This window comes from Biomphalaria glabrata, chromosome 10 (genome assembly GCF_947242115.1).
Source record: "Biomphalaria glabrata chromosome 10, xgBioGlab47.1, whole genome shotgun sequence".
NCBI classification, from domain to species: Eukaryota; Metazoa; Mollusca; class Gastropoda; family Planorbidae; genus Biomphalaria; species Biomphalaria glabrata.
In genome coordinates, this window is record NC_074720.1 from 29896833 (window position 1) to 29916030 (window position 19198).

At 36.0% G+C, this 19198-nt stretch overlaps 1 protein-coding gene across 1 annotated transcript in view; it reads left to right on the plus strand.

Moving 5' to 3' along the window:
* Nucleotides 1–3573: 3573 nt before the first annotated feature.
* Nucleotides 3574–19198, plus strand: part of LOC106080072 (uncharacterized) — a 92306-nt gene continuing 76681 nt past the window's right edge. Inside the window, exons 1-6 of the mRNA XM_056043157.1 lie at nt 3574–3667; nt 6254–6366; nt 8192–8304; nt 11506–11664; nt 16619–16765; nt 19132–19193. Coding sequence (XP_055899132.1) covers nt 3586–3667; nt 6254–6366; nt 8192–8304; nt 11506–11664; nt 16619–16765; nt 19132–19193 — 676 coding nt within the window. The 5' untranslated portion in view covers nt 3574–3585. The remainder of the gene's footprint in view (nt 3668–6253; nt 6367–8191; nt 8305–11505; nt 11665–16618; nt 16766–19131; nt 19194–19198) is intronic.

The window sequence follows — 19198 nt, forward strand, 5'->3', positions numbered from 1 at the left end:
ATTAAAAACAACACAAGATACAGACATTTTACAAAGAGAATTAGATGAATTACAGAAATGGGAATCAAATTGAAGCATGTCTTTCCACCCCAAAAAATGTCAGTTATTAAGTGTAACAAAAAAACTAAAACAAATTAATTCCACTTATCTTATTCATGGTAAACCGGTAACACAGACTAATTTTAGTATAGAATTCATACAATTTGTATACGAATTTATTATTATTATGTTAATAATATATACTAATTATTTACATTTCAATATTTTTTTTAGATTATTTCGCCCCCCCCTCTACTATGTTGGCCGATTTAATGGGGTCGGGGAGGGGCGATGGCATCAATCCACCCTAAACTTTTGAGTGGGGGGGGGGGCGGTCCAATTTATTTGTAGAAATCACAGCTTGCTAACAGAATCAACTAAATATCTATATGATTAAAACTTGTTATTGATATTTTAACCGATCTTTATATTATGTCGTTCCCCTGTTGGCCGATTGGGTGGGAGGGGGGGGGGGCGAATAGCTCTACTGCCCTTCCCACCTAAACTCTTTGAGTGTTGGGGGGCGGTCCTACTTTTATGGAGAAATCATAGTTTGTGAACAAAATTAGTTGAATTGATATATACATTTTATAGTATGTCACTCCCCTTCTGGTATCTTGACCGATTCGGTGGGGTAAAGGGGGGGGGGGCGATTGCATGTACTGCCCTCCCCGCTCTAGCCCTCTGAGTTGGGGGTGGTTCTATTTTTATGGAGGAATCATAGTTTGTGAACAAAATTAGATGAATATCTATATAATATAAACTACGTATTGATAGGTGAACCCATTGTATATTATGTCGCACCACACTCTAATCTCAAATTTTATGACTAGTAAATATAAAAGGAAAAAGGTGGGAGGTGCGATACATGCCATCTCCTTTCCCTCATCGGACAATGCAATACTTTTTCTTTTTGTATTATAGTTAAGAAACTACAAAATTAAAAAAAAATCTGCTACTAATATAATTTATATATGCCTAAATTAAATTCTTATATCTTATATTCTTATATATTCTTTAATGCCAAATGCAATCATTAGCAGAAATTATAAAGATGAGCGAGGACTAATCGTTTTCATTCTACCGCCCCTCCCCTTTCCAGACAGAGTTTATGTAATTTCACATGGATTTATCATACTTATTTTAAGAAAGACTTTGCTTTTGAATTTAAATGAAAATTTTCAGTACAAGAGTCACGATTGAGATGAGTTTTAAACCCAAATAATGTTTTACAACCTTTACTCAATCTGATATTTTTCTACTTAAATATTTAGGACTATAACTCACAATTTATGCTTGCATTTTATTGAATATTATTTATCGAATTTTTTTTTGGCGGCGATCCTCGAAGCCTTAATCTAAAGATGTGGGGTATCTCATCTATTCAAGGAACAAATCGGTTTTATTTGCAATGTATTAATGGCCGATAAATTCAAATTAGAATATTTTTCAAGTACAACATTATTCAAAAGGTCCTTTTTTTAATAGGAGGAATAATGAGCTTTAGGTAAGGAGAATGCGTTTCTTCAGTGAAGAATGCAAGAATACGTTTTTAGCGTCGGGGCTTTTATATAGTGAGGAGTAGGCGTTTCTACAGTGAAAAATGCAAGAAAACTCTTTTGGCGTCGGGGCTTAGCCCCGAACTTTATTGGTGAATAATGAGCTGTAGATGTCAGGAGAATGCGTTTCTGCAGTGAAGAATGCAAGAAAACATAAAATATAAGAGTACTCTCGTCTCATAATTATTATTTTGCAATTTTTAGATACATAATCTAAAAAGATCTAGGTAATCAATCTATTTAAATGTACATAAGATGATTGAAATCAACATGAATTATTTCGATCTAGGATTTTTGAAACATTATCTCAATGGAAACAAACAGGAAATGGCTTTGTTTCATATATTTGCGTGAATATCCGAGAAATGATTTTGCATTTTTTCTAAACTTTGAAAACTAAAGATCATTACTTTTTTAAGACAGAAAAAAATTGATTAGGGCGACTCCCCATAGAGCTTGAAAAAGAGTTAAAAATCTTTCTATATATAGGTCTGTGAATCGATCAATCGTGGATAAGAATTTGTTTCCGGTTTCCAGTCTAGTATAATATATAAGTCTATGGTTTCAACTTGATCCGAGAATGGGAAGTAGGCGAATTGATTTGCATAATCAGATTGGCAGACAGACAGAGGATATAAATAATTTTAAAAAATAACATAAAATTCTTCAAATCTTTCAACCAAGATTTCGCTCACAAACTATTCACATTACTTGAATAAATACAATCATCACAATAGCTTTGGGTCATAACTGTTGGCATCATTATTATCTCGCATAAAGAGCCATGCCTACTTTTAAAAGATCTCATTCATAGTGAGAACAACTAAAATGATATAATAAATTTGAGAGTAAATACTACAGAAAAAGAAGACAAATGAGTTTATACTTTTGAAAGTCAACATTTTGGATGGAAAAATGAATCTATACCTTAATACTACGAAGAGACGAAAACTGAGCTGGTTTGATCATATTGTAAGACATGACTCACTGTCTAAAGTGATACTTCAAGGTACAGTGGAGGGAGCACGAAGAAAGGGTCGTCCAAAGAAAAACTGGGTAAATAACTTGAAAGAATTGAACCGGCTTCTCACTTGATATCCTGCTTAGAACAGCTGTTTACACAGATGATTACGCGAACTGTCTCAGCTCCTCTACGAACTGTCTCAGCTCCCCTTGAAGTCTCAGCTCCAATTCAAACTGTCTCAGCTCCCCTTGAAGTCTCAGCTCCAATTCAAACTGTCTCAGCTCCCCTTGAAGTCTCAGCTCCAATTCATACTGTCTCAGCTCCCCTTTGAACTATCTTAGCTCCCCTTCGAACTGTCTCAGCTTCCCTTCAAACTGTCTCAGCTCCCCTTCAAACTGTCTCAGCTCCCCTTCAAACTGTCTCATCTCCCCTTCAAACTGTCTCAGCTTCCATTCGAACTGTCTCAGCTCCCCTTCGAACTGTCTCAGCTTCCCTTCGAACTGTCTCAGCTTCCCTTCAAACTGTCTCAGCTCCCCTTCGACGAAAGTCAAGAGACAGATGAGAGCATCATCAAACTCCATTTGAATGAGGGCTTGAGAGGCTCAAATCCTCTCTTGCAAAAGCCCTAGACCCTGCTGTCTTGCGAAGTGCATACATGTCATCATACAAGGTCGAAAATTTTGGTTTTCCAGACCTGTCGAGACGGAGATCAACAAGTCTGGGGCAGTCGAAAAGAATATGAGACACGGTTTCCTCTTCTTCCCCACAGCGGGGGCACCGTGAATCGAAATTAGGCCATAGCCGTGAGAAATATGAGCCAACAGGACAGTGGCCTGTCCTGCACTGTGCTATAATAGACAGATGAGATGACAATGAGTTGATGTGCCACACTATTATCAACATGATGTGTGCATCGCTACGCACTCTCGTATGCACATTTCTTTGGTAATTTCCAATGATACTTACCCAAGACGCTATCATTTTGTTTCGTTCAATCATTTTATAATTTTAATTACATTATGCATGAAGGAAAACATGATGGAAGTTTTTTTTTCTCATTCATTTGTTCTGATTTTATGTACGCTGACAGTTTCAGCTACTCAAGGTAATTAGTTTCCAAATGTTCTTGTCAGTTATTTGAAGCTTGTCAATACTTTGTGATCCAAACTACATCTTATGAACATGACACATAATGCTAGTTCTTGATAGTATGATACTAGATCAAGAATTAAGTATCTAATTCTAGTTCTATACTCTACTCTCTAGTCTTTAGTCATGTCGATGCTACTTTTTTGCTAGTCTTTATTTTAAGGAGGTGGCTGAGCAGCGAAAGCGCTTGGCTTCCGACACGGGTCCCGGGTTCGAATCCTGGTGGGATTTTTTATTTCGGGATCTTTTGGGCGCCTCTGGGTCCACCCAGCTCTAATGGGTACTTGACATTAGTTGGGCTAAAGTAATAAAAGGTAGTTTAGCTGGCCACATTGACACCCTTGTATTACTTGTTAATTGTAGGAAGAAAAAAGATGACCTATAGACCTAGAGGACTGAAAGAGGAACTTTTTATTTTTTTAATTTTAAGTACTAACTTGACTAAAGTCAATAAGATTGAACCAATTTATTTAACCAATGTCGTCTGTTTCTTGATTCTTGCTCTAGTTAAAAGTCAAGAGCTACATGAAATCAAAAAACAATCCCTAGATCTACTTTATTAGAACTTTTGCACGATACTGCTTTTGGTGGACAATTTTCAGGTGGACCAACTTAATGCCTAAGGACAAAGGTTCTCAAACTTTTTTCGACCCCTGAGACCCATTTATATTGTCAAAACTTGCCCACGTACCCCTAATTGAAAAAGCTTTGAAATTCACAACTGTTAATGACTTGGATGAGGTTGATTAGATTTTATGACTATTTTTGCCTGACTCAACACATTTTGATGACGTTTCACTTATTTGTGACGAGGTTCATTACTGCAATGAATCCACTTTGTACCAAACAAGAAGATGGGAAAGCAGTCAACAACTTCTTTGCAATGACCCATTACGCAGAATATAAATTTTGAAGATGTTTTTGTAAACATAATTTAGTAGTATTCTTGATTAAACATTGGTTATATAGTGTTTTTTTTTGTGTGGATATTTCCACAAGCTGCACCTGCATTAATATAGATTGGAGCTTGGGATCTGAGTATGTCCACACCCAAAGAAGCTCAATACCTTGTTGGGAATATCCAAGTGAAGAATGTTTTACATTCTTTGGTGAAGGTCGTCATAGAATAGTTTGTAACAGGCATATTAAGCAGTAATGAGTTGATTATAAATCTAATTATCCGATCTGATTAGGTGGCTTTTAGCGAAAAAGTAATTTCAATTATACTAAGTTTTCATCTTTCTGCAGACCTCTGGGGTCTGCAGACCTCTGCGGAACCAAGTTTGAGAAACACTGCCCTTAGAGCACGTGAAAAAAATCGGACAGTCTGTTCTAGTGTCATCTTAAGCCCGTACAAGGAATAATCAGTCGCCTAAACAAGGACCAGTTCTTCCTCCCCCAACTTCTTGTGCAAGACGCGACATTCTGACAAAAGTTGGTCTGTTGTTTCTTTGTCCTCACTTGCGGGAACCGTGAGATTGTCAAAAGAGTTCAGCCGAAGGCTCATCGAACTCTAGGCGTGTAAGCCTGCTTGAACCAATTGCTTTGTCTGGAAGAGGTTCAAGGCTATATAAAATATTGCTATTTCCAATGTGCTTGACACTCCTAGCACGTGGACTAGAATACATGGCCAAATACATACATGGCATGTTTTACCCAGCTAACCGCGCTGGCCTCGCCATTAGTGTAACGGTCCGCTGAAGATAGAGAGTGGCTGAATCGGTGGGAGGCTGAGACCCACAACAAACTAAGACGGATTGTGGAGGATATCAGGTGGCGGTCCGCGTCTAAGCGGCTACCACGGCCTGGAAGTACGATCATGTTCAGAGTCTGGATTGACCATACCTACATGACGCACTCCTTTGTGCTAAAGGGAGTGGAGGCCCCCCCCCCCCAACTGTGTGAGTACTGTGACTTTTATCTCACCGTGGAATATATTCTCCATGTTTGCCTCAGATACCAGGATATTAGAGGGAAATATTTTAGAATAGACAACCTTAAAACACTGTTTGATTATGTTGATCCCGGGAAAAATACTGGAGGGGGGTTGACTACTAAAATTTGAGTTGAGATCGGGCAAAGTACTTATAAATATTTACAACAGATTTTTATTAGATAACTAAAACTTTTACTATTTGATTTGTAAGTGGAGCTTATTTTTTAATACCTCCATTGAGTAACTCAAAACTCTTGACCTAGAAGTAACTCTTGAGAGATTAAGGGCACGGCACGGCCTGTATTGTGCCGTTATGCCAACAATAAAAAATTCAAATCCACTGAGGAACGGTGCATGAATTATCGACACGGACGTGGAAGCTCTCTTTTAACTCCGCACCATGGAATGGGAAAGCTCTCGCATTCCCTTAAACTGTCTCACCTGAGTCTTATTTCGCTATTCATGTAGCCTAATCACTTCCTCTAAGATCCACCTGAGCGTCACGTTCAGGCAGAAAAGCGTCCAGACACGACGGAACCTGACTGACCCGTTGATTTTTTGTCACTCTGTCGTCATGCTCTTTACAATAATCTACATTCTCCATAGAATACAAGAATGTCAAAACATTGGGGAAACGCTTTGTGCTGACATTCCCGACCATGACAAACTCCAAAAGCAATTTAACATTATATTTCGTAGCACCCTGCGCAGACGTGAATGTAAGTAGCACATTTTATGTTCTTTTTAAAACCTCGTCATTTCAAGGCATATTTATTTAGTAACTCTCTCCAGTAGGCCAAAGAAGTTTCCATGAGAAATTCAGATCTTATGGTCTCATTTATGATTTTTCATTTTCTAACTTTGCCTAAGCATTGTATAAAGAGACACGGTGGCCGAGTGGTAAAACGCTTGGCGTCCGAACCGAGGGGCCACGGATTAGAATGGTGAAGAGTGGGAATTTTAAATTTCGGTATATTTAGGGCGTCTCTGAGTTCACCCAGCTCTAACGGGTACCTTATATTAGTTGGGAAAAATAAAGGCTGTTGGACGTTGTGCTAGCTATGTTACACCCTCGTTAACCGTGGGACACAGAATCAAATGGCATTTACACCCTCCTCCCTGTAGGCATAGTAGGCATAGTAGGCATAGTAAAGAATGACTAGATCTACGTCAAGTACGGTAGATACACAACACATTACATTGACAGCAATATATCTATCCTTTAGAGCCCAGAGTTCTTTTTTCTTAGCGCCATTTCCATTTAAAAAAAACAACAACAAACATTTAAGTTTGTTGTCTATGAATCGTGTTTTAAATTAGCAAAACTTATTATAAATAAATATATTTTTTTTAGAACTAGCTTACAATAAGAATTTAAATGATGCAGAAACATGTTTCACAGTGAGCGGGTAAAATTGATTACAGGTAACAGAAATGTAGTTCAATATATTCTTGACGACTGCTACCTACATTGACCAATATTTGTACTTTCTTATACAATGAAATATAAACAAGCAAAATACAAAAAAAAAAACATAAAGTCGGGGTGTTCGATTTTTAAACGAATTTATACAAATAGTGAACGCCGTGAATTCGAACCTGTTGGCTAAAGCCTTCTCAAGCCAACGCGGTGACCATTCTGCTAGCGAAGCGTCTATGAACATGAAAGATTGTATAGTTATCTATTGTTTCTATTTCATGTTTGTGTTCTCTAAGCCTCTGGTGACAATCTAGGAAACTAATTCAGCTTATACCACCTCTTCGGTCAAGTACTATTACTTTCCCTTGTTTGAGATACCAAACAAAGTAATTTATTACAAATAGTTAATTAACAAATTTGTTTTGTTTTTTAAACATTTTCTTGTGTTGTCAGATAAAACAAATAATTGTTCAAAATTTCAGCTTGATCCGAGAATGGTGTGGGAGAACTAACGTGTACACCTCCAGTTGGAGGCTTCAATAGGCTTCAGGAGGTTGTATCTGATGAGAAGGTCTCCTGATAGTCTTTGAAAAACAATTTTTTTTTAAAAGGTTTGAATTCGAGAATGGGTGTGGGAGAAATAACATGTACAATTATCTAAGGGGACAAAACCCCACATATGTAGCTATATATACATCTGAATACTAAACTATTATTTTCCCTTTTCCTTGTTGGTACGAAACAAATATTTAATTACCAGTAATTTTTTGATTAATTGGTTAATTTATTTTATCGATTCATGTATTGTCTTGGCCAATAAATAATTGAGCAAAGTTTCAACTAGATCCGCGAGAGGGCGTTGGAGACAGACAGCTTTGAAAGAAATATAGCATTAACATAGCTCTGTGGTTTCCAAACCTCTCCGTGTAAATGTTGCACACACTGTGGCACGAGCCACCTCACTGCGAAAAAAAAAAGCTAAACTTCCAAAGAAACCTAGGCTCTGCGCCTCCAGCACCTTGAGATGAAGTTGGAGCTGTCGGATATTGCAGGCGGGTCGTTGTTTGAGTATTATTGACATAGATATGTTCATTAATATGGTTTTAAATTGATAATGGACACAGGTCTCCTTGAAGACAAGAAACTACTTTGAGAGTACAGATATAGACGTGAACATATCTGTTGAGACGAGAAGTCCTGGTGGCGGAGCTTTTTTTCTGGTACCTTTTCTCACATTGTAAGTCTCATGTCTAGATCTATAACTGATGGAAAGAAATGGCTTACCGGTGTTCTTTATCATAAATCTAATATCTACTGGTCAGTATAATGTCTATATCTATAGCTGATGGAAAGAAATGGCTTACCGGTGTTCTTTATCATAAATCTAATATCTACTGGTCAGTATAATGTCTATATCTATAGCTGATGGAAAGAAATGGCTTACCGGTGTTCTTTATCATAAATCTAATATCTACTGGTCAGTATAATGTCTATATCTATAGCTGATGGAAAGAAATGACTTACCGGTGTTCTTTATCATAAATCTAATATCTACTGTGGTCCACGCTTAACAAAAGCGTCACATTTTTTAATTAAGAAAATACAGACACTTAGCCTTAGATTTAATGATACCACATTTGAAATAATGCGCTGTAGGAAGCAACAAATATTTTATAATGTCTCTTCTTATTTTGATCCCTTTCTAACAATAACTGGGTCAAGCGATAACTGGGTCAAGCGATAACTGGGTCAAGCGCTGGGTTTCTAAACCGGAAAAGGGGGGGGGGTGAAGATTGGGATTTTTATTTTATTTCGGTATCTTTGGTCGTCTCTGAGTCCACCCAGCTGTTATGGGTACCTGACACTAGTGGGGGCAAAGTCAAGGCGGTTGGTTGTTTTGTCCACACATGATATCCTCGTTAACCTTGGGCGACAGAAACAGATGACCTTGACATTATCTGCCCTATAGACCACAAGATATGAAAGGGGGATTAAGAGTAGTTCATTGGTCAATCTATTTCTGACATGGCCTGTTTTCAAAGGCTCACAAAACATAGTATGATCTAAACATCACAACATGTGAACATAAGCTATTACATTTGGAACACTTGCGACAAGCCCATGTGGATGTCCTATTCGGAACATTTGCAGATGATTATTAGATTGCAGTTCAATTTTTTAAAGTTTCAAATCTGGTTTCTCTTCTTCTCTATTCACATTACAATGCTCGCTGAAAATATCTAAATCATTTCAACAGCACTGAAGTTTTGAAATTATTAACTTGCTTCATGCTATCTTCATAGTTTGCGAGTAATTTTGATTGAAAAAAATCCAAACAAATCTGTCTATTATTCTTATTGTATCTGGAGCCTCACTCCATCTATTATAATAATGTATATTCTTGAAATAGGTCTTTCCACATCTGCATTTAAGGATCGAGAGAATGCTAACTCTTCAGTAACAAAGTTTTATCGATCAAAACAACTTTTATAAGTACTTCCTACTGTGTTGAAACCTGAATATAAGATATTTACACAATAGTACTGGAGCACAAAATAGTAATTAATTTTTTAGGCTATTTTGTTTTTACCGCTAGAGTGCCTAATCGTTTATTTGAGATACTTACAGTTTTAAAATCTATTTCTATTATCTGGACATAAAACTTTGCAAACTTGAATCATACGTTGTTTGACACAGTTTCAACCAAATGTTTTTATTTGACAACATTGTATGAGACAATGACTTGTATGTGTGTAGCAACTTTCTGAGATCTTTCTTGGCCTTATGAATCTTGTCGGAGACGTTTGGCTTTGGATTTGAATCATCGATCGTGAATGCATAAAGAGTGTGTGTTTAAAACTGAAATGTCCTGATAAATTATAGTTCTTATAAATAGATACGGTTTCATTACAAATGAGGAACATAAGTTTGTCTTTAAAATATTGAAAAAAAAAAAAAGAACTTCTACATCCACTCTTCTTTAGAGAACAATTTAGGATCATTAGTTTTCTATTCGACAGTTAATGGTCGATGCGAAACGCATCGCGCGGGGCCCGGTCTGGTAGGGATAAAGATAATAATAATAAGTGAAAATTATTTTTTTTTATGTTAGAAAAATATATTCGTCTTTGTATTTTAGTCATTCTTTACTAAGTACAAAACTCACGATCAAATTAACTTTACTTTACGAGCCTTGCGTGTAGCGAAGTCAACATTCTGTTTCCTATATAGATCATAGACTTAGGACTTAACTTAGACTTAGGTCCACCCACGCCGTTCGGCGCACTGGGCGGCAAATTGTCTCCACACACTGTCACTGGCAATGTCTGAAGCCTCCTCCAACCCGGTGTCCACTGTTCTGAGGTCCTCCGTGAAAGTGTGGCGCCAAGTTATACGAGGACGTCCCAGTTTGCGCTTTCCTCGTATAGGCCTTCATATCATTGCAACTCTTGGTATGCGTAGTTCATTTTGTCGGAAAACATGTCCCGCAAACCTCATGCGACGCTCTGTCACAAGTCACAATCTCACTAAGTGCTTGTCTCCCAGTTCGGCATAGGATTTCCTTGTTTGAGACCCGATCTGTATAACTGACTCCAAATTCCATCTCAGCCACAAAATCATAGATTTTAATAATTTTAGATTTCAAGGATTTTCGGTTTACATTTGGAAATCCAGGAGATTCAGTTATAATTGTTTAATTTAATATTTACACCTAGAATTAACGCGGGTCATTGAAAGTGAGGGGCCCACTGTGGCCGCATAGGTTGTAGTGGCCTAGGGCCGGCCCAGCATTAGAGTTATGTAGACTCGGGGACGTCCTAAAAATGTAGTTTAGGCAACTCGTAAAACTCGAATAATTTGACAACTTTGGGTGAAACATGGTATTACAATTCGCAATATTACCCCAATGGTTCATCTGGCATTGAAAAATTGAACTTTTTCATTATGAATGAAATTCGTTATTTTTATTCATTATTATAAAACATGTCGCAGGACGGATTAAAACTTTCGGAGGGCCGAATTTGGCCCACGTGCCGTAGATTACCCATCACTGCCATAGAAGACAGAGCACAGAGTAGGAGCAAGTCAATATTCCCACTTTACGTCACTTTTGATGGGGAAGTGAGGAGTTCATTGTCCCTCATAAACTGTCTGAGAAATGGAGGGCAGCCGCCCCTGTAAACATTTCCTGACTGTCTGAGTCAATAAGTCTAGTACTATCCTTTTGTACTTCCTGCATTTTCCCTGCGTTTGCTTTATGGCCAACAATCTTGCAGGAAGTACATCTTGATGAGCTATACTCTGGCCCCTCTCTCCGTGCATATTTCATACCGCTAGTCTGTTGCGCTCACATTGTCAGTGATAGCTTTGAAGTAAACACAAAATGTGTCATTGAAACAAAATGTTAATGTTGGTTTGCATTGCTATTGACTTACAGCAACGACAAAGATACGGGTAAATTGTGGACCTTTGACTTGATGGCCGACGATTTATTTGGTGTGGTCGTCTTCATTAACTATAGCAGTCAGTCCATAGCGTCTTTTATCGCTCTGCCACTAACTAGCTGGGGACGTGAGTACTACGTATTTCTACTAGAGTAAGTCTTTCATAGGTTTGTTTTTTTTAAACTATGCTATAGTTAAATAACCAGGTCAAAGTCGTGAAAATTATCCTAATTCGGTGACCTTAGGCAACTTGAGTATGAAAGGAGTGTAATCATCAAGATCAGCGCAACGAATTTCTGTTTTTACGACATTCCTTGTGGTCAAAGGCTTACTAACAAAATTATCAGATTTTTTGTCACATTTTGGGTTGACCAACAACATAGCCAGATTTGTAAATTATTTAGCGTTGAGTAACAACATAGCCAGATTTGTAAATTATTTAGCGTTGAGTAACAACATAGCCAGATTTGTAAATTATTTAGCTTTGAGTAACTACATAGCCAGATTTGTAAATTATTTAGCGTTGAGTAACAACATAGCCAGATTTGTAAATTATTTAGCGTTGAGTAACAACATAGCCAGATTTGTAAATTATTTAACGTTGAGTAACAACATAGCCAGATTTTTTAAAAATTATTTAGAGTTATAGCCTGATTTTTAATATATTTAGGGTTCACCAACAACGGTGACCGGTCATCCCTGGTTATTTCATCTTAAGTCACTTTATTCTTGATCACTGCGTCCCCGTCATTTCGTCCCGAATTAAACATTTTTTATATTTGTCATTTTTTAGCTGAGCTGTTAAGGCTTTGACATTAAGCACTCATTTCATCTAATAATATATATAAAATAGTATTAATACTTTTTAAAAAATATTTTCGGCTTATTGTAGTATATATACTATATAGTGTTTCCCACTTCTCTCGTCATACTAGTTGAGAAATAACATAATTATATATGTAAGAATTAGATCTATTGTAAAGCGGGTAAGGCGGGTTTGTAGTTAGTTATATTGTTTCTGTTTGATGATCATGTCACTAATACTAATGATCATGTCGCTAATACCTATGATCATGTCGCTATTGCCTATGATCATGTCGCTATTGCCTATGATCATGTCGCTAATACCTATGATCATGTCACTAATACCTATGATCATGTCGCTAATACCTATGATCATGTCACTAATACCTATGATCATGTCGCTAATGCCTATGATCATGTCGCTAATACTAATGATCATGTCGCTAATTCCTATGATCATGTCACTAATACCTATGATCATGTCGCTAATGCCTATGATCATGTCGCTAATACTAATGATCATGTCACTTATACCCTGCCTCATAGTGGCGCCCGGGTGGAAACGATCGTAGGAGGAAACGATTAGGCTAAAGGGTAGCAAAAAAGACTCCCGTGGGGTTGCCTAAGGGGGTGCGAGAGCATCCTCATTGCACTGCGCGGAGTTGTAAAAAAAGCTCCCACAACCTTGTCACAATCCAGGCGCCGTTCCTCAAAGGGCCGTTACATAAATGGCGTGTCCTGCACGGTTAGCCTGGTATAGAAAAGGAAAACGGCAGGGGTCCTGGTGCACGCGGTCTCTGGCCTCGAGTCTGACACCCCGCCAGACAGAACAGTGTACACTGTTCCCAATCAGGCAGTGAAAGGGAGCTCTTGTTCACTTTTGCTAACTTAAGAGTTCCAAGAGCCGAAGGCTCAACTCTGCCTGACAGTTTCAAGAAGAAGAAGAAGAATACCTTTGACCATGTCACTAATACCTATACTAATAATCTCTTATCACTAATAATCTATCTTCTGACGGCCATCGTTCACTTTATTTTTATTTGTAAATTGCTCTTTCTTGAATATGGGCTCGTTATTTTTAAACTTGAGATACCGTTTTGTTTATTCTAGTAAACGCAGACTTCAATCCTCTTCTGGAGCTGATTCATATCACCGATTCACATCGCCTATAAGGGGTTTTAGACAAATTCCCTGTTAAAACATTGTCATCCCGTTATTTTTGAATGGTAATAGATGACATTTAGGTCCATGTTAAAGTGTTACTATAAGGGCGTTGTCAGGATGAATGTATGATTGTAATGTAGGCATAATCAGGAGGAATACTTCTACGTTCAGACGTCACTTTTAAAATGAGGAAATAACACTTGATATAGCAAACACAAATAATGATACATTGAATATATATACAGTATCTTGAAAAGTCACTTGATGAATGACACACAATAATATTCCAAGTATAGACAGTAATAATCCTTGATGGAAATATGTTTGACAAATAGAGCAATAACATGGTACAGGTCTCCAATAACTCTTTATAATGAGTGTGACTCCTCTCTACCAACTCCTTATAATGACTATCCTTATAATGACTATCCATCTAATAACTATCCTTATAATGACTATCCTCTACTAAATGAGTGTGGTGACTGAATTGAATGACAGCCTTTTACTGACTTTCTCAAATGATTGCTTTCAATGACTGCCTTCTACTGACTTTCTCAAATGATTGCTTTCAACGACTGCCTTCTACTGACTTTCTCAAATGATTGCTTTCAATGACTGCCTTCTACTGACTTTCTCAAATGATTGCTTTCAATGACTGCCTTCTACTGACTTTCTCAAATGATTGCTTTCAATGACAGCCTTCTACTGACTTTCTCAAATGATTGCTTTCAATGACTGCCTTCTACTGACTTTCTCAAATGATTGCTTTCAATGACTGCCTTCTACTGACTTTCTCAAATGATTGCTTTCAATGACTGCCTTCTACTGACTTTCTCAAATGATTGCTTTCAATGACTGCCTTCTACTGACTTTCTCAAATGATTGCTTTCATTGACTGCCTTCTACTGACTTTCTCAAATGATTGCTTTCAATGACAGCCTTCTACTGACTTTCCCAAATGATTGCTTTTAATGACTGCCTTCTACAGACATTCTCAAATGATTGCTTTCATTGACTGCCTTCTACAGACATTCTCAAATAATTGGTTTTAATGACTCCCTTCTACAGACATTCTCAAATGATTGGTTTTAATGACTGCCTTCTACTGACTTTTTCAAATGATTGCTTTCAATGACTGCCTCTACTGACTGCTTTCAAATAACTGAAAGTTAAAAGTATTCACTCTGAAAACCATGACTGTTATTTACGCTCAAATATCAAAAGTAGAGTGTCCTACTGTATTGAACCAACTTTGAGTTATAAATTCTGGACAATGAAGAAATATGCAACACTGGCCAATACATTACAAACGATATACACCAATGGGAATCAATGGATGGTCTTCTGTGCCTAAGATCAATATCTTGTCTAGCTTGTTGTTTTCGATTAACACACAAAAAAAAACAAAAAACAATAACATTTGTTTTTTACCTTAGCTCTATATCTATTGATGTTAATTTTTTTTTTTAAAACGACATTAATATCGTTTTTTTTAATGTGTCACACTTTTTGTCATTTAAATAACAATAAATATATGAAATATTGTTCATTCCGTACTTTTTACAATGATTATTTAGTTAGTTTTAGGATTAGGCTTAGAAGTCATAATTCAATGTGATAAAACATCGTTATACATACAATACTCTTAGTTGAGAAGCCAGACTGCAAAACCACTGTCAATCTTTGGCAACAAAATGTGGGAACTTGTCTAAGTCGCTTATGTATTTTACTGATGTACTTTAGAAGACAAAAATATCTTTCTTTTACATTATCTATTAAAAATACGATTTACATTTATCTAATGTATTCTGAATTCTATTTGCTAATTTTCGGTATTCTGTTAACTCAAGACGCTGATCAACTTGATTACCTAATTAAAGGAATTTAAAGGGCCAGACTACCAATGAGTTATTCTATGACTGACAAGCGCAGCACTGGGTATAGATATCGAGAGGCTGAGAAAGATATTGTTGACATTGTATTTAGCAGTCTCGTTAAAATCACAAGATGTGCATTGTAATAATTCGAGCCAAAAAAAACAAACAAACATATTGCTTGCAGTTTGAGTTTAAATATAGATTCAATAGTTTTATGCTCAACATTTGTCTATTACAACTTGAGACTCACATTTCCGTCATAGGTGTGGTAAGTGGCCGAGAGGATAAGTACGCTTGGGGCTTGGCTACCTATTAAGGGTGCTGTAGGTTCGACACCCGACTCGAACAGAGTTGTGGTAAGTGGCCGAGAGGATAAGTACGCTTGGGGCTTGGCTACCTATTAAGGGTGCTGTAGGTTCGACACCTGACTCGAACAGAGTTGTGGTAAGTGGCCGAGAGGATAAGTACGCTTGGGGCTTGGCTACCTATTAAGGGTGCTGTAGGTTCGACACCTGACTCGAACAGAGTTGTGCTCAGCGCCTAAAGACTGCACGTAAAGCATTCTGAGTCCCCCCCCCCCCCCCCCACACTGGTTCATTGATTTCTACATAATGGACGGGGTAAGCTATGAGCATGAAAGCTGTGCTATATAAAAGCTTTTAAAAAAATAAAAGAAGGGGAATACAAATATAATTAAAATAAAAAAAGCAAAACTTGAATAAGTTATTTTAAAAACTTTTTATTATCCTATCAAGATGAAATTTCGTACAAGAAGTCTTGACAAAACATTTTTCCTAAATTTTAGAAAGATTGTGTATTTTTTAAGCGTTGATTTTTTTTTACCGACTACTGTTAATTATCTATGTAACTCAGGAGAACTAACAATTGGATTGTATTTTTAATCACTGAATGTCATTACTTACCCTTTTGTAAATGATCGCACCCATGTAAAGTTAAAAAATCAACTTGACTATATTATTTTCAAATAAAGTAGGAAATGAGCCGTTATAAAGAAATGCAGTTTTATTATTTGTACTACCTAGGCATATAAAATGCAATTGTTTATTTGTAACTATTTTGAAATTATTTTAATATTTTTATAAATGCAAATATGTATTATCTACTTCTATCACTAACTATCCCATCATATTTAGTCTTATTTTATAACATTATGTATGTACCTACATCTACATACATTCGCAACGTATATTGATAAAACAAGGTTTACATAATAGATCTATAATTTTTTTTTTTAAACAAGTCGTAGTCCGTTTGTGGATATTATAGCTGGACTTGTACCAGTAAATGTGATTGTAACATTTCGTATCAGCAAGGAAAGTACTGAGAACTTTACGTACGAAGGAAAGAGATACACAGACAAATCTGAGATGGTGATTTCATTGAAGCGGTTAGTATCCTAACATATACTTGTAACAATTGTTCCGACTCATTCCATCCTAAAATATTTCTAGCTAAATTGCTATCATTTATAATTCTTTGTTTGGAAAATATTTCTACCTTTTTTTTAATCAATGATATGTTCTTGTTTTTTCAACTATTAATTATAAAGCTATCCCAGATTAGGCCTACTTATAAACTTAGCTTATGTAATTCATAAAAAGATTACAAGGTGAGTTTGTGTTATCACACATACTCAGAGGCCGCCCCATAGGATCCGCCTATTGGCAAGGAATATTTAAGTTATTATTTTTTTCAATAGAAAGTAAAAGAATTTCAAAAAATCCATAGAAGTTACTTTTAACTTGAAAAATAAACTCAATAATCTATAATTCAAAAAGAGACTTTTAGACCTTAGAAATAATCATCGATAATGAGATTTATGCTTATAATACATTTATTTATTGGTTTATTAAAAAGAGAAATAATCTTGTATATATCTTTTCATATCTTTTAAAATCTACTTGTGACATATGACATCTTGAAAGACCAAGTTAATAGAGGCTTACATCAAAGATTAGTCGAAACTTTAAAACAAAATAGGGCTGAGGGTAGTTTCCCTGTGTACACTGAAGGCGTAGAAAAATATATTCTTTCTGTGCTGTGCACGCCACTGCACAAACTACTTGGCAATACAGTTGAGTCAAATATTTCCTTTCCGTGCTGTATAAAAATATTTCCTGCCCAACTTTTCACTGCCTTCCGGTTGTGATCTAAACCTACTTCTAGATCTAGAACTAGATGTATTTTTAGAATATATTAACGTAAACAATATAAGCAACGATTACATAATCTATCAATAAAATGTGTAGATCTAGAATCTAAATGTAGATTTAGAATTCAAGATCTACTTTCTAGACTAGAATCTCTAGAATCTAAAAGTCTAATAGATCTAGCAGTAGAAGATAGATTTGCTAGATGGGACGGACAGATAGACAAACAGACCACACAAAACTTTCAGTGGCTATTCCCCTTTCTAAGGCCGCAAAAACATATTTGATGATACGTCTTAAAACAAAAATAGTGTTAAAGAAATGTATCGCTCACTCTCTCTCTCTCTTTAAATATAGGCCTATCTCATTGGCCTCCTTCAGTCGTGAAACGACTATGGTTCATCTCGCACACTTTTTCATATGGCTGTGGAGCCCTATTTTGGAGAGACACACCCGTCCACATATATTGCTTTCGTCTTGGTGGTATATATATATATATATATGGGTACTAACTTAGACCGTAGTGTATGTATTGTGGCCCTAAAACAAACTTAAGACCCTCAAAAAAAAAAAGAGCAACTCTATTACAGCTATAGTATTTTATGGATCTAGGCCATGTTTACAATGTTGACATGAGAAAAGATCGAAAGGATTTAGATCTAGATCTAATTTTAAGAACTAAACTTTGCACTTATAGTGTTTTTTTTTTGTCACATGAAAATACAAAATATAGTTTATTGATTTCATTATTTAATAAAATTAACCTTCAAATTTGTGTTTCAAAAGCATTTTTACTTTAATTCGTTATTTATATCTGCGAATTTAGATATCCCGATGCACATTCTTTCATTAGACATTACCAAATGGTTACACATTAACACATCTCTCTACTGAGTCTATTCCTAGGCCTAGGTCTAAAACGTTTATTGAACTCTAAGATGATAAAACTTCTTTTCGCAAAGATAGCTTTATGCTTTAACACATGAACATACTAATTATAGTCCAATCATTTGATATTTTAATCAAATTAACATTCAAATTTATTTTTCTAAAGCATTTTTAATATATTCGTTCGCTGTTCGCTAAAGCTGCGTAGTCGTGTTGAGATAGGCCTATATTCATTCATGAATAAAGGTCACGCATGCGCAGAGCAAAGCCTTCACGCAGCGCACAATGAACTCTAGAAAAGCCAATTTTTAACTCTAGATTAGTTTACCTCAAGATCTACTTTATACTTTAACACATAAACATACAAAATTAAGTCTATTCATTTCAAATTTTAATCAAATATATGTAGGCCTAGAAGCAAATGTTTTAATTTGAAAAAAATTGATTTAAGTAGATTAGCTATTTTGATTTGATGGCTTCATTCATACTATTATTACATTTACACATTCGCTTTATTTATTACATTATTATTTCGTTTAATCTTTAAAAAACTCTCTCATTGACTATATCGACAGTAAAACGAAAATAAAGACCCGCGGGTCGTGGGTAAAATATATCTAGTATATATATATATATATATATATATATATATATATATATATATATATATATATATATATATATTATATTAATTTATATATATTGTTTATTTTAGACTTGAAGCTTTTCAAATAGCTCTTTGCATAGTTGAGCAATCTGAAATCCTAAATTTACTAGGTATG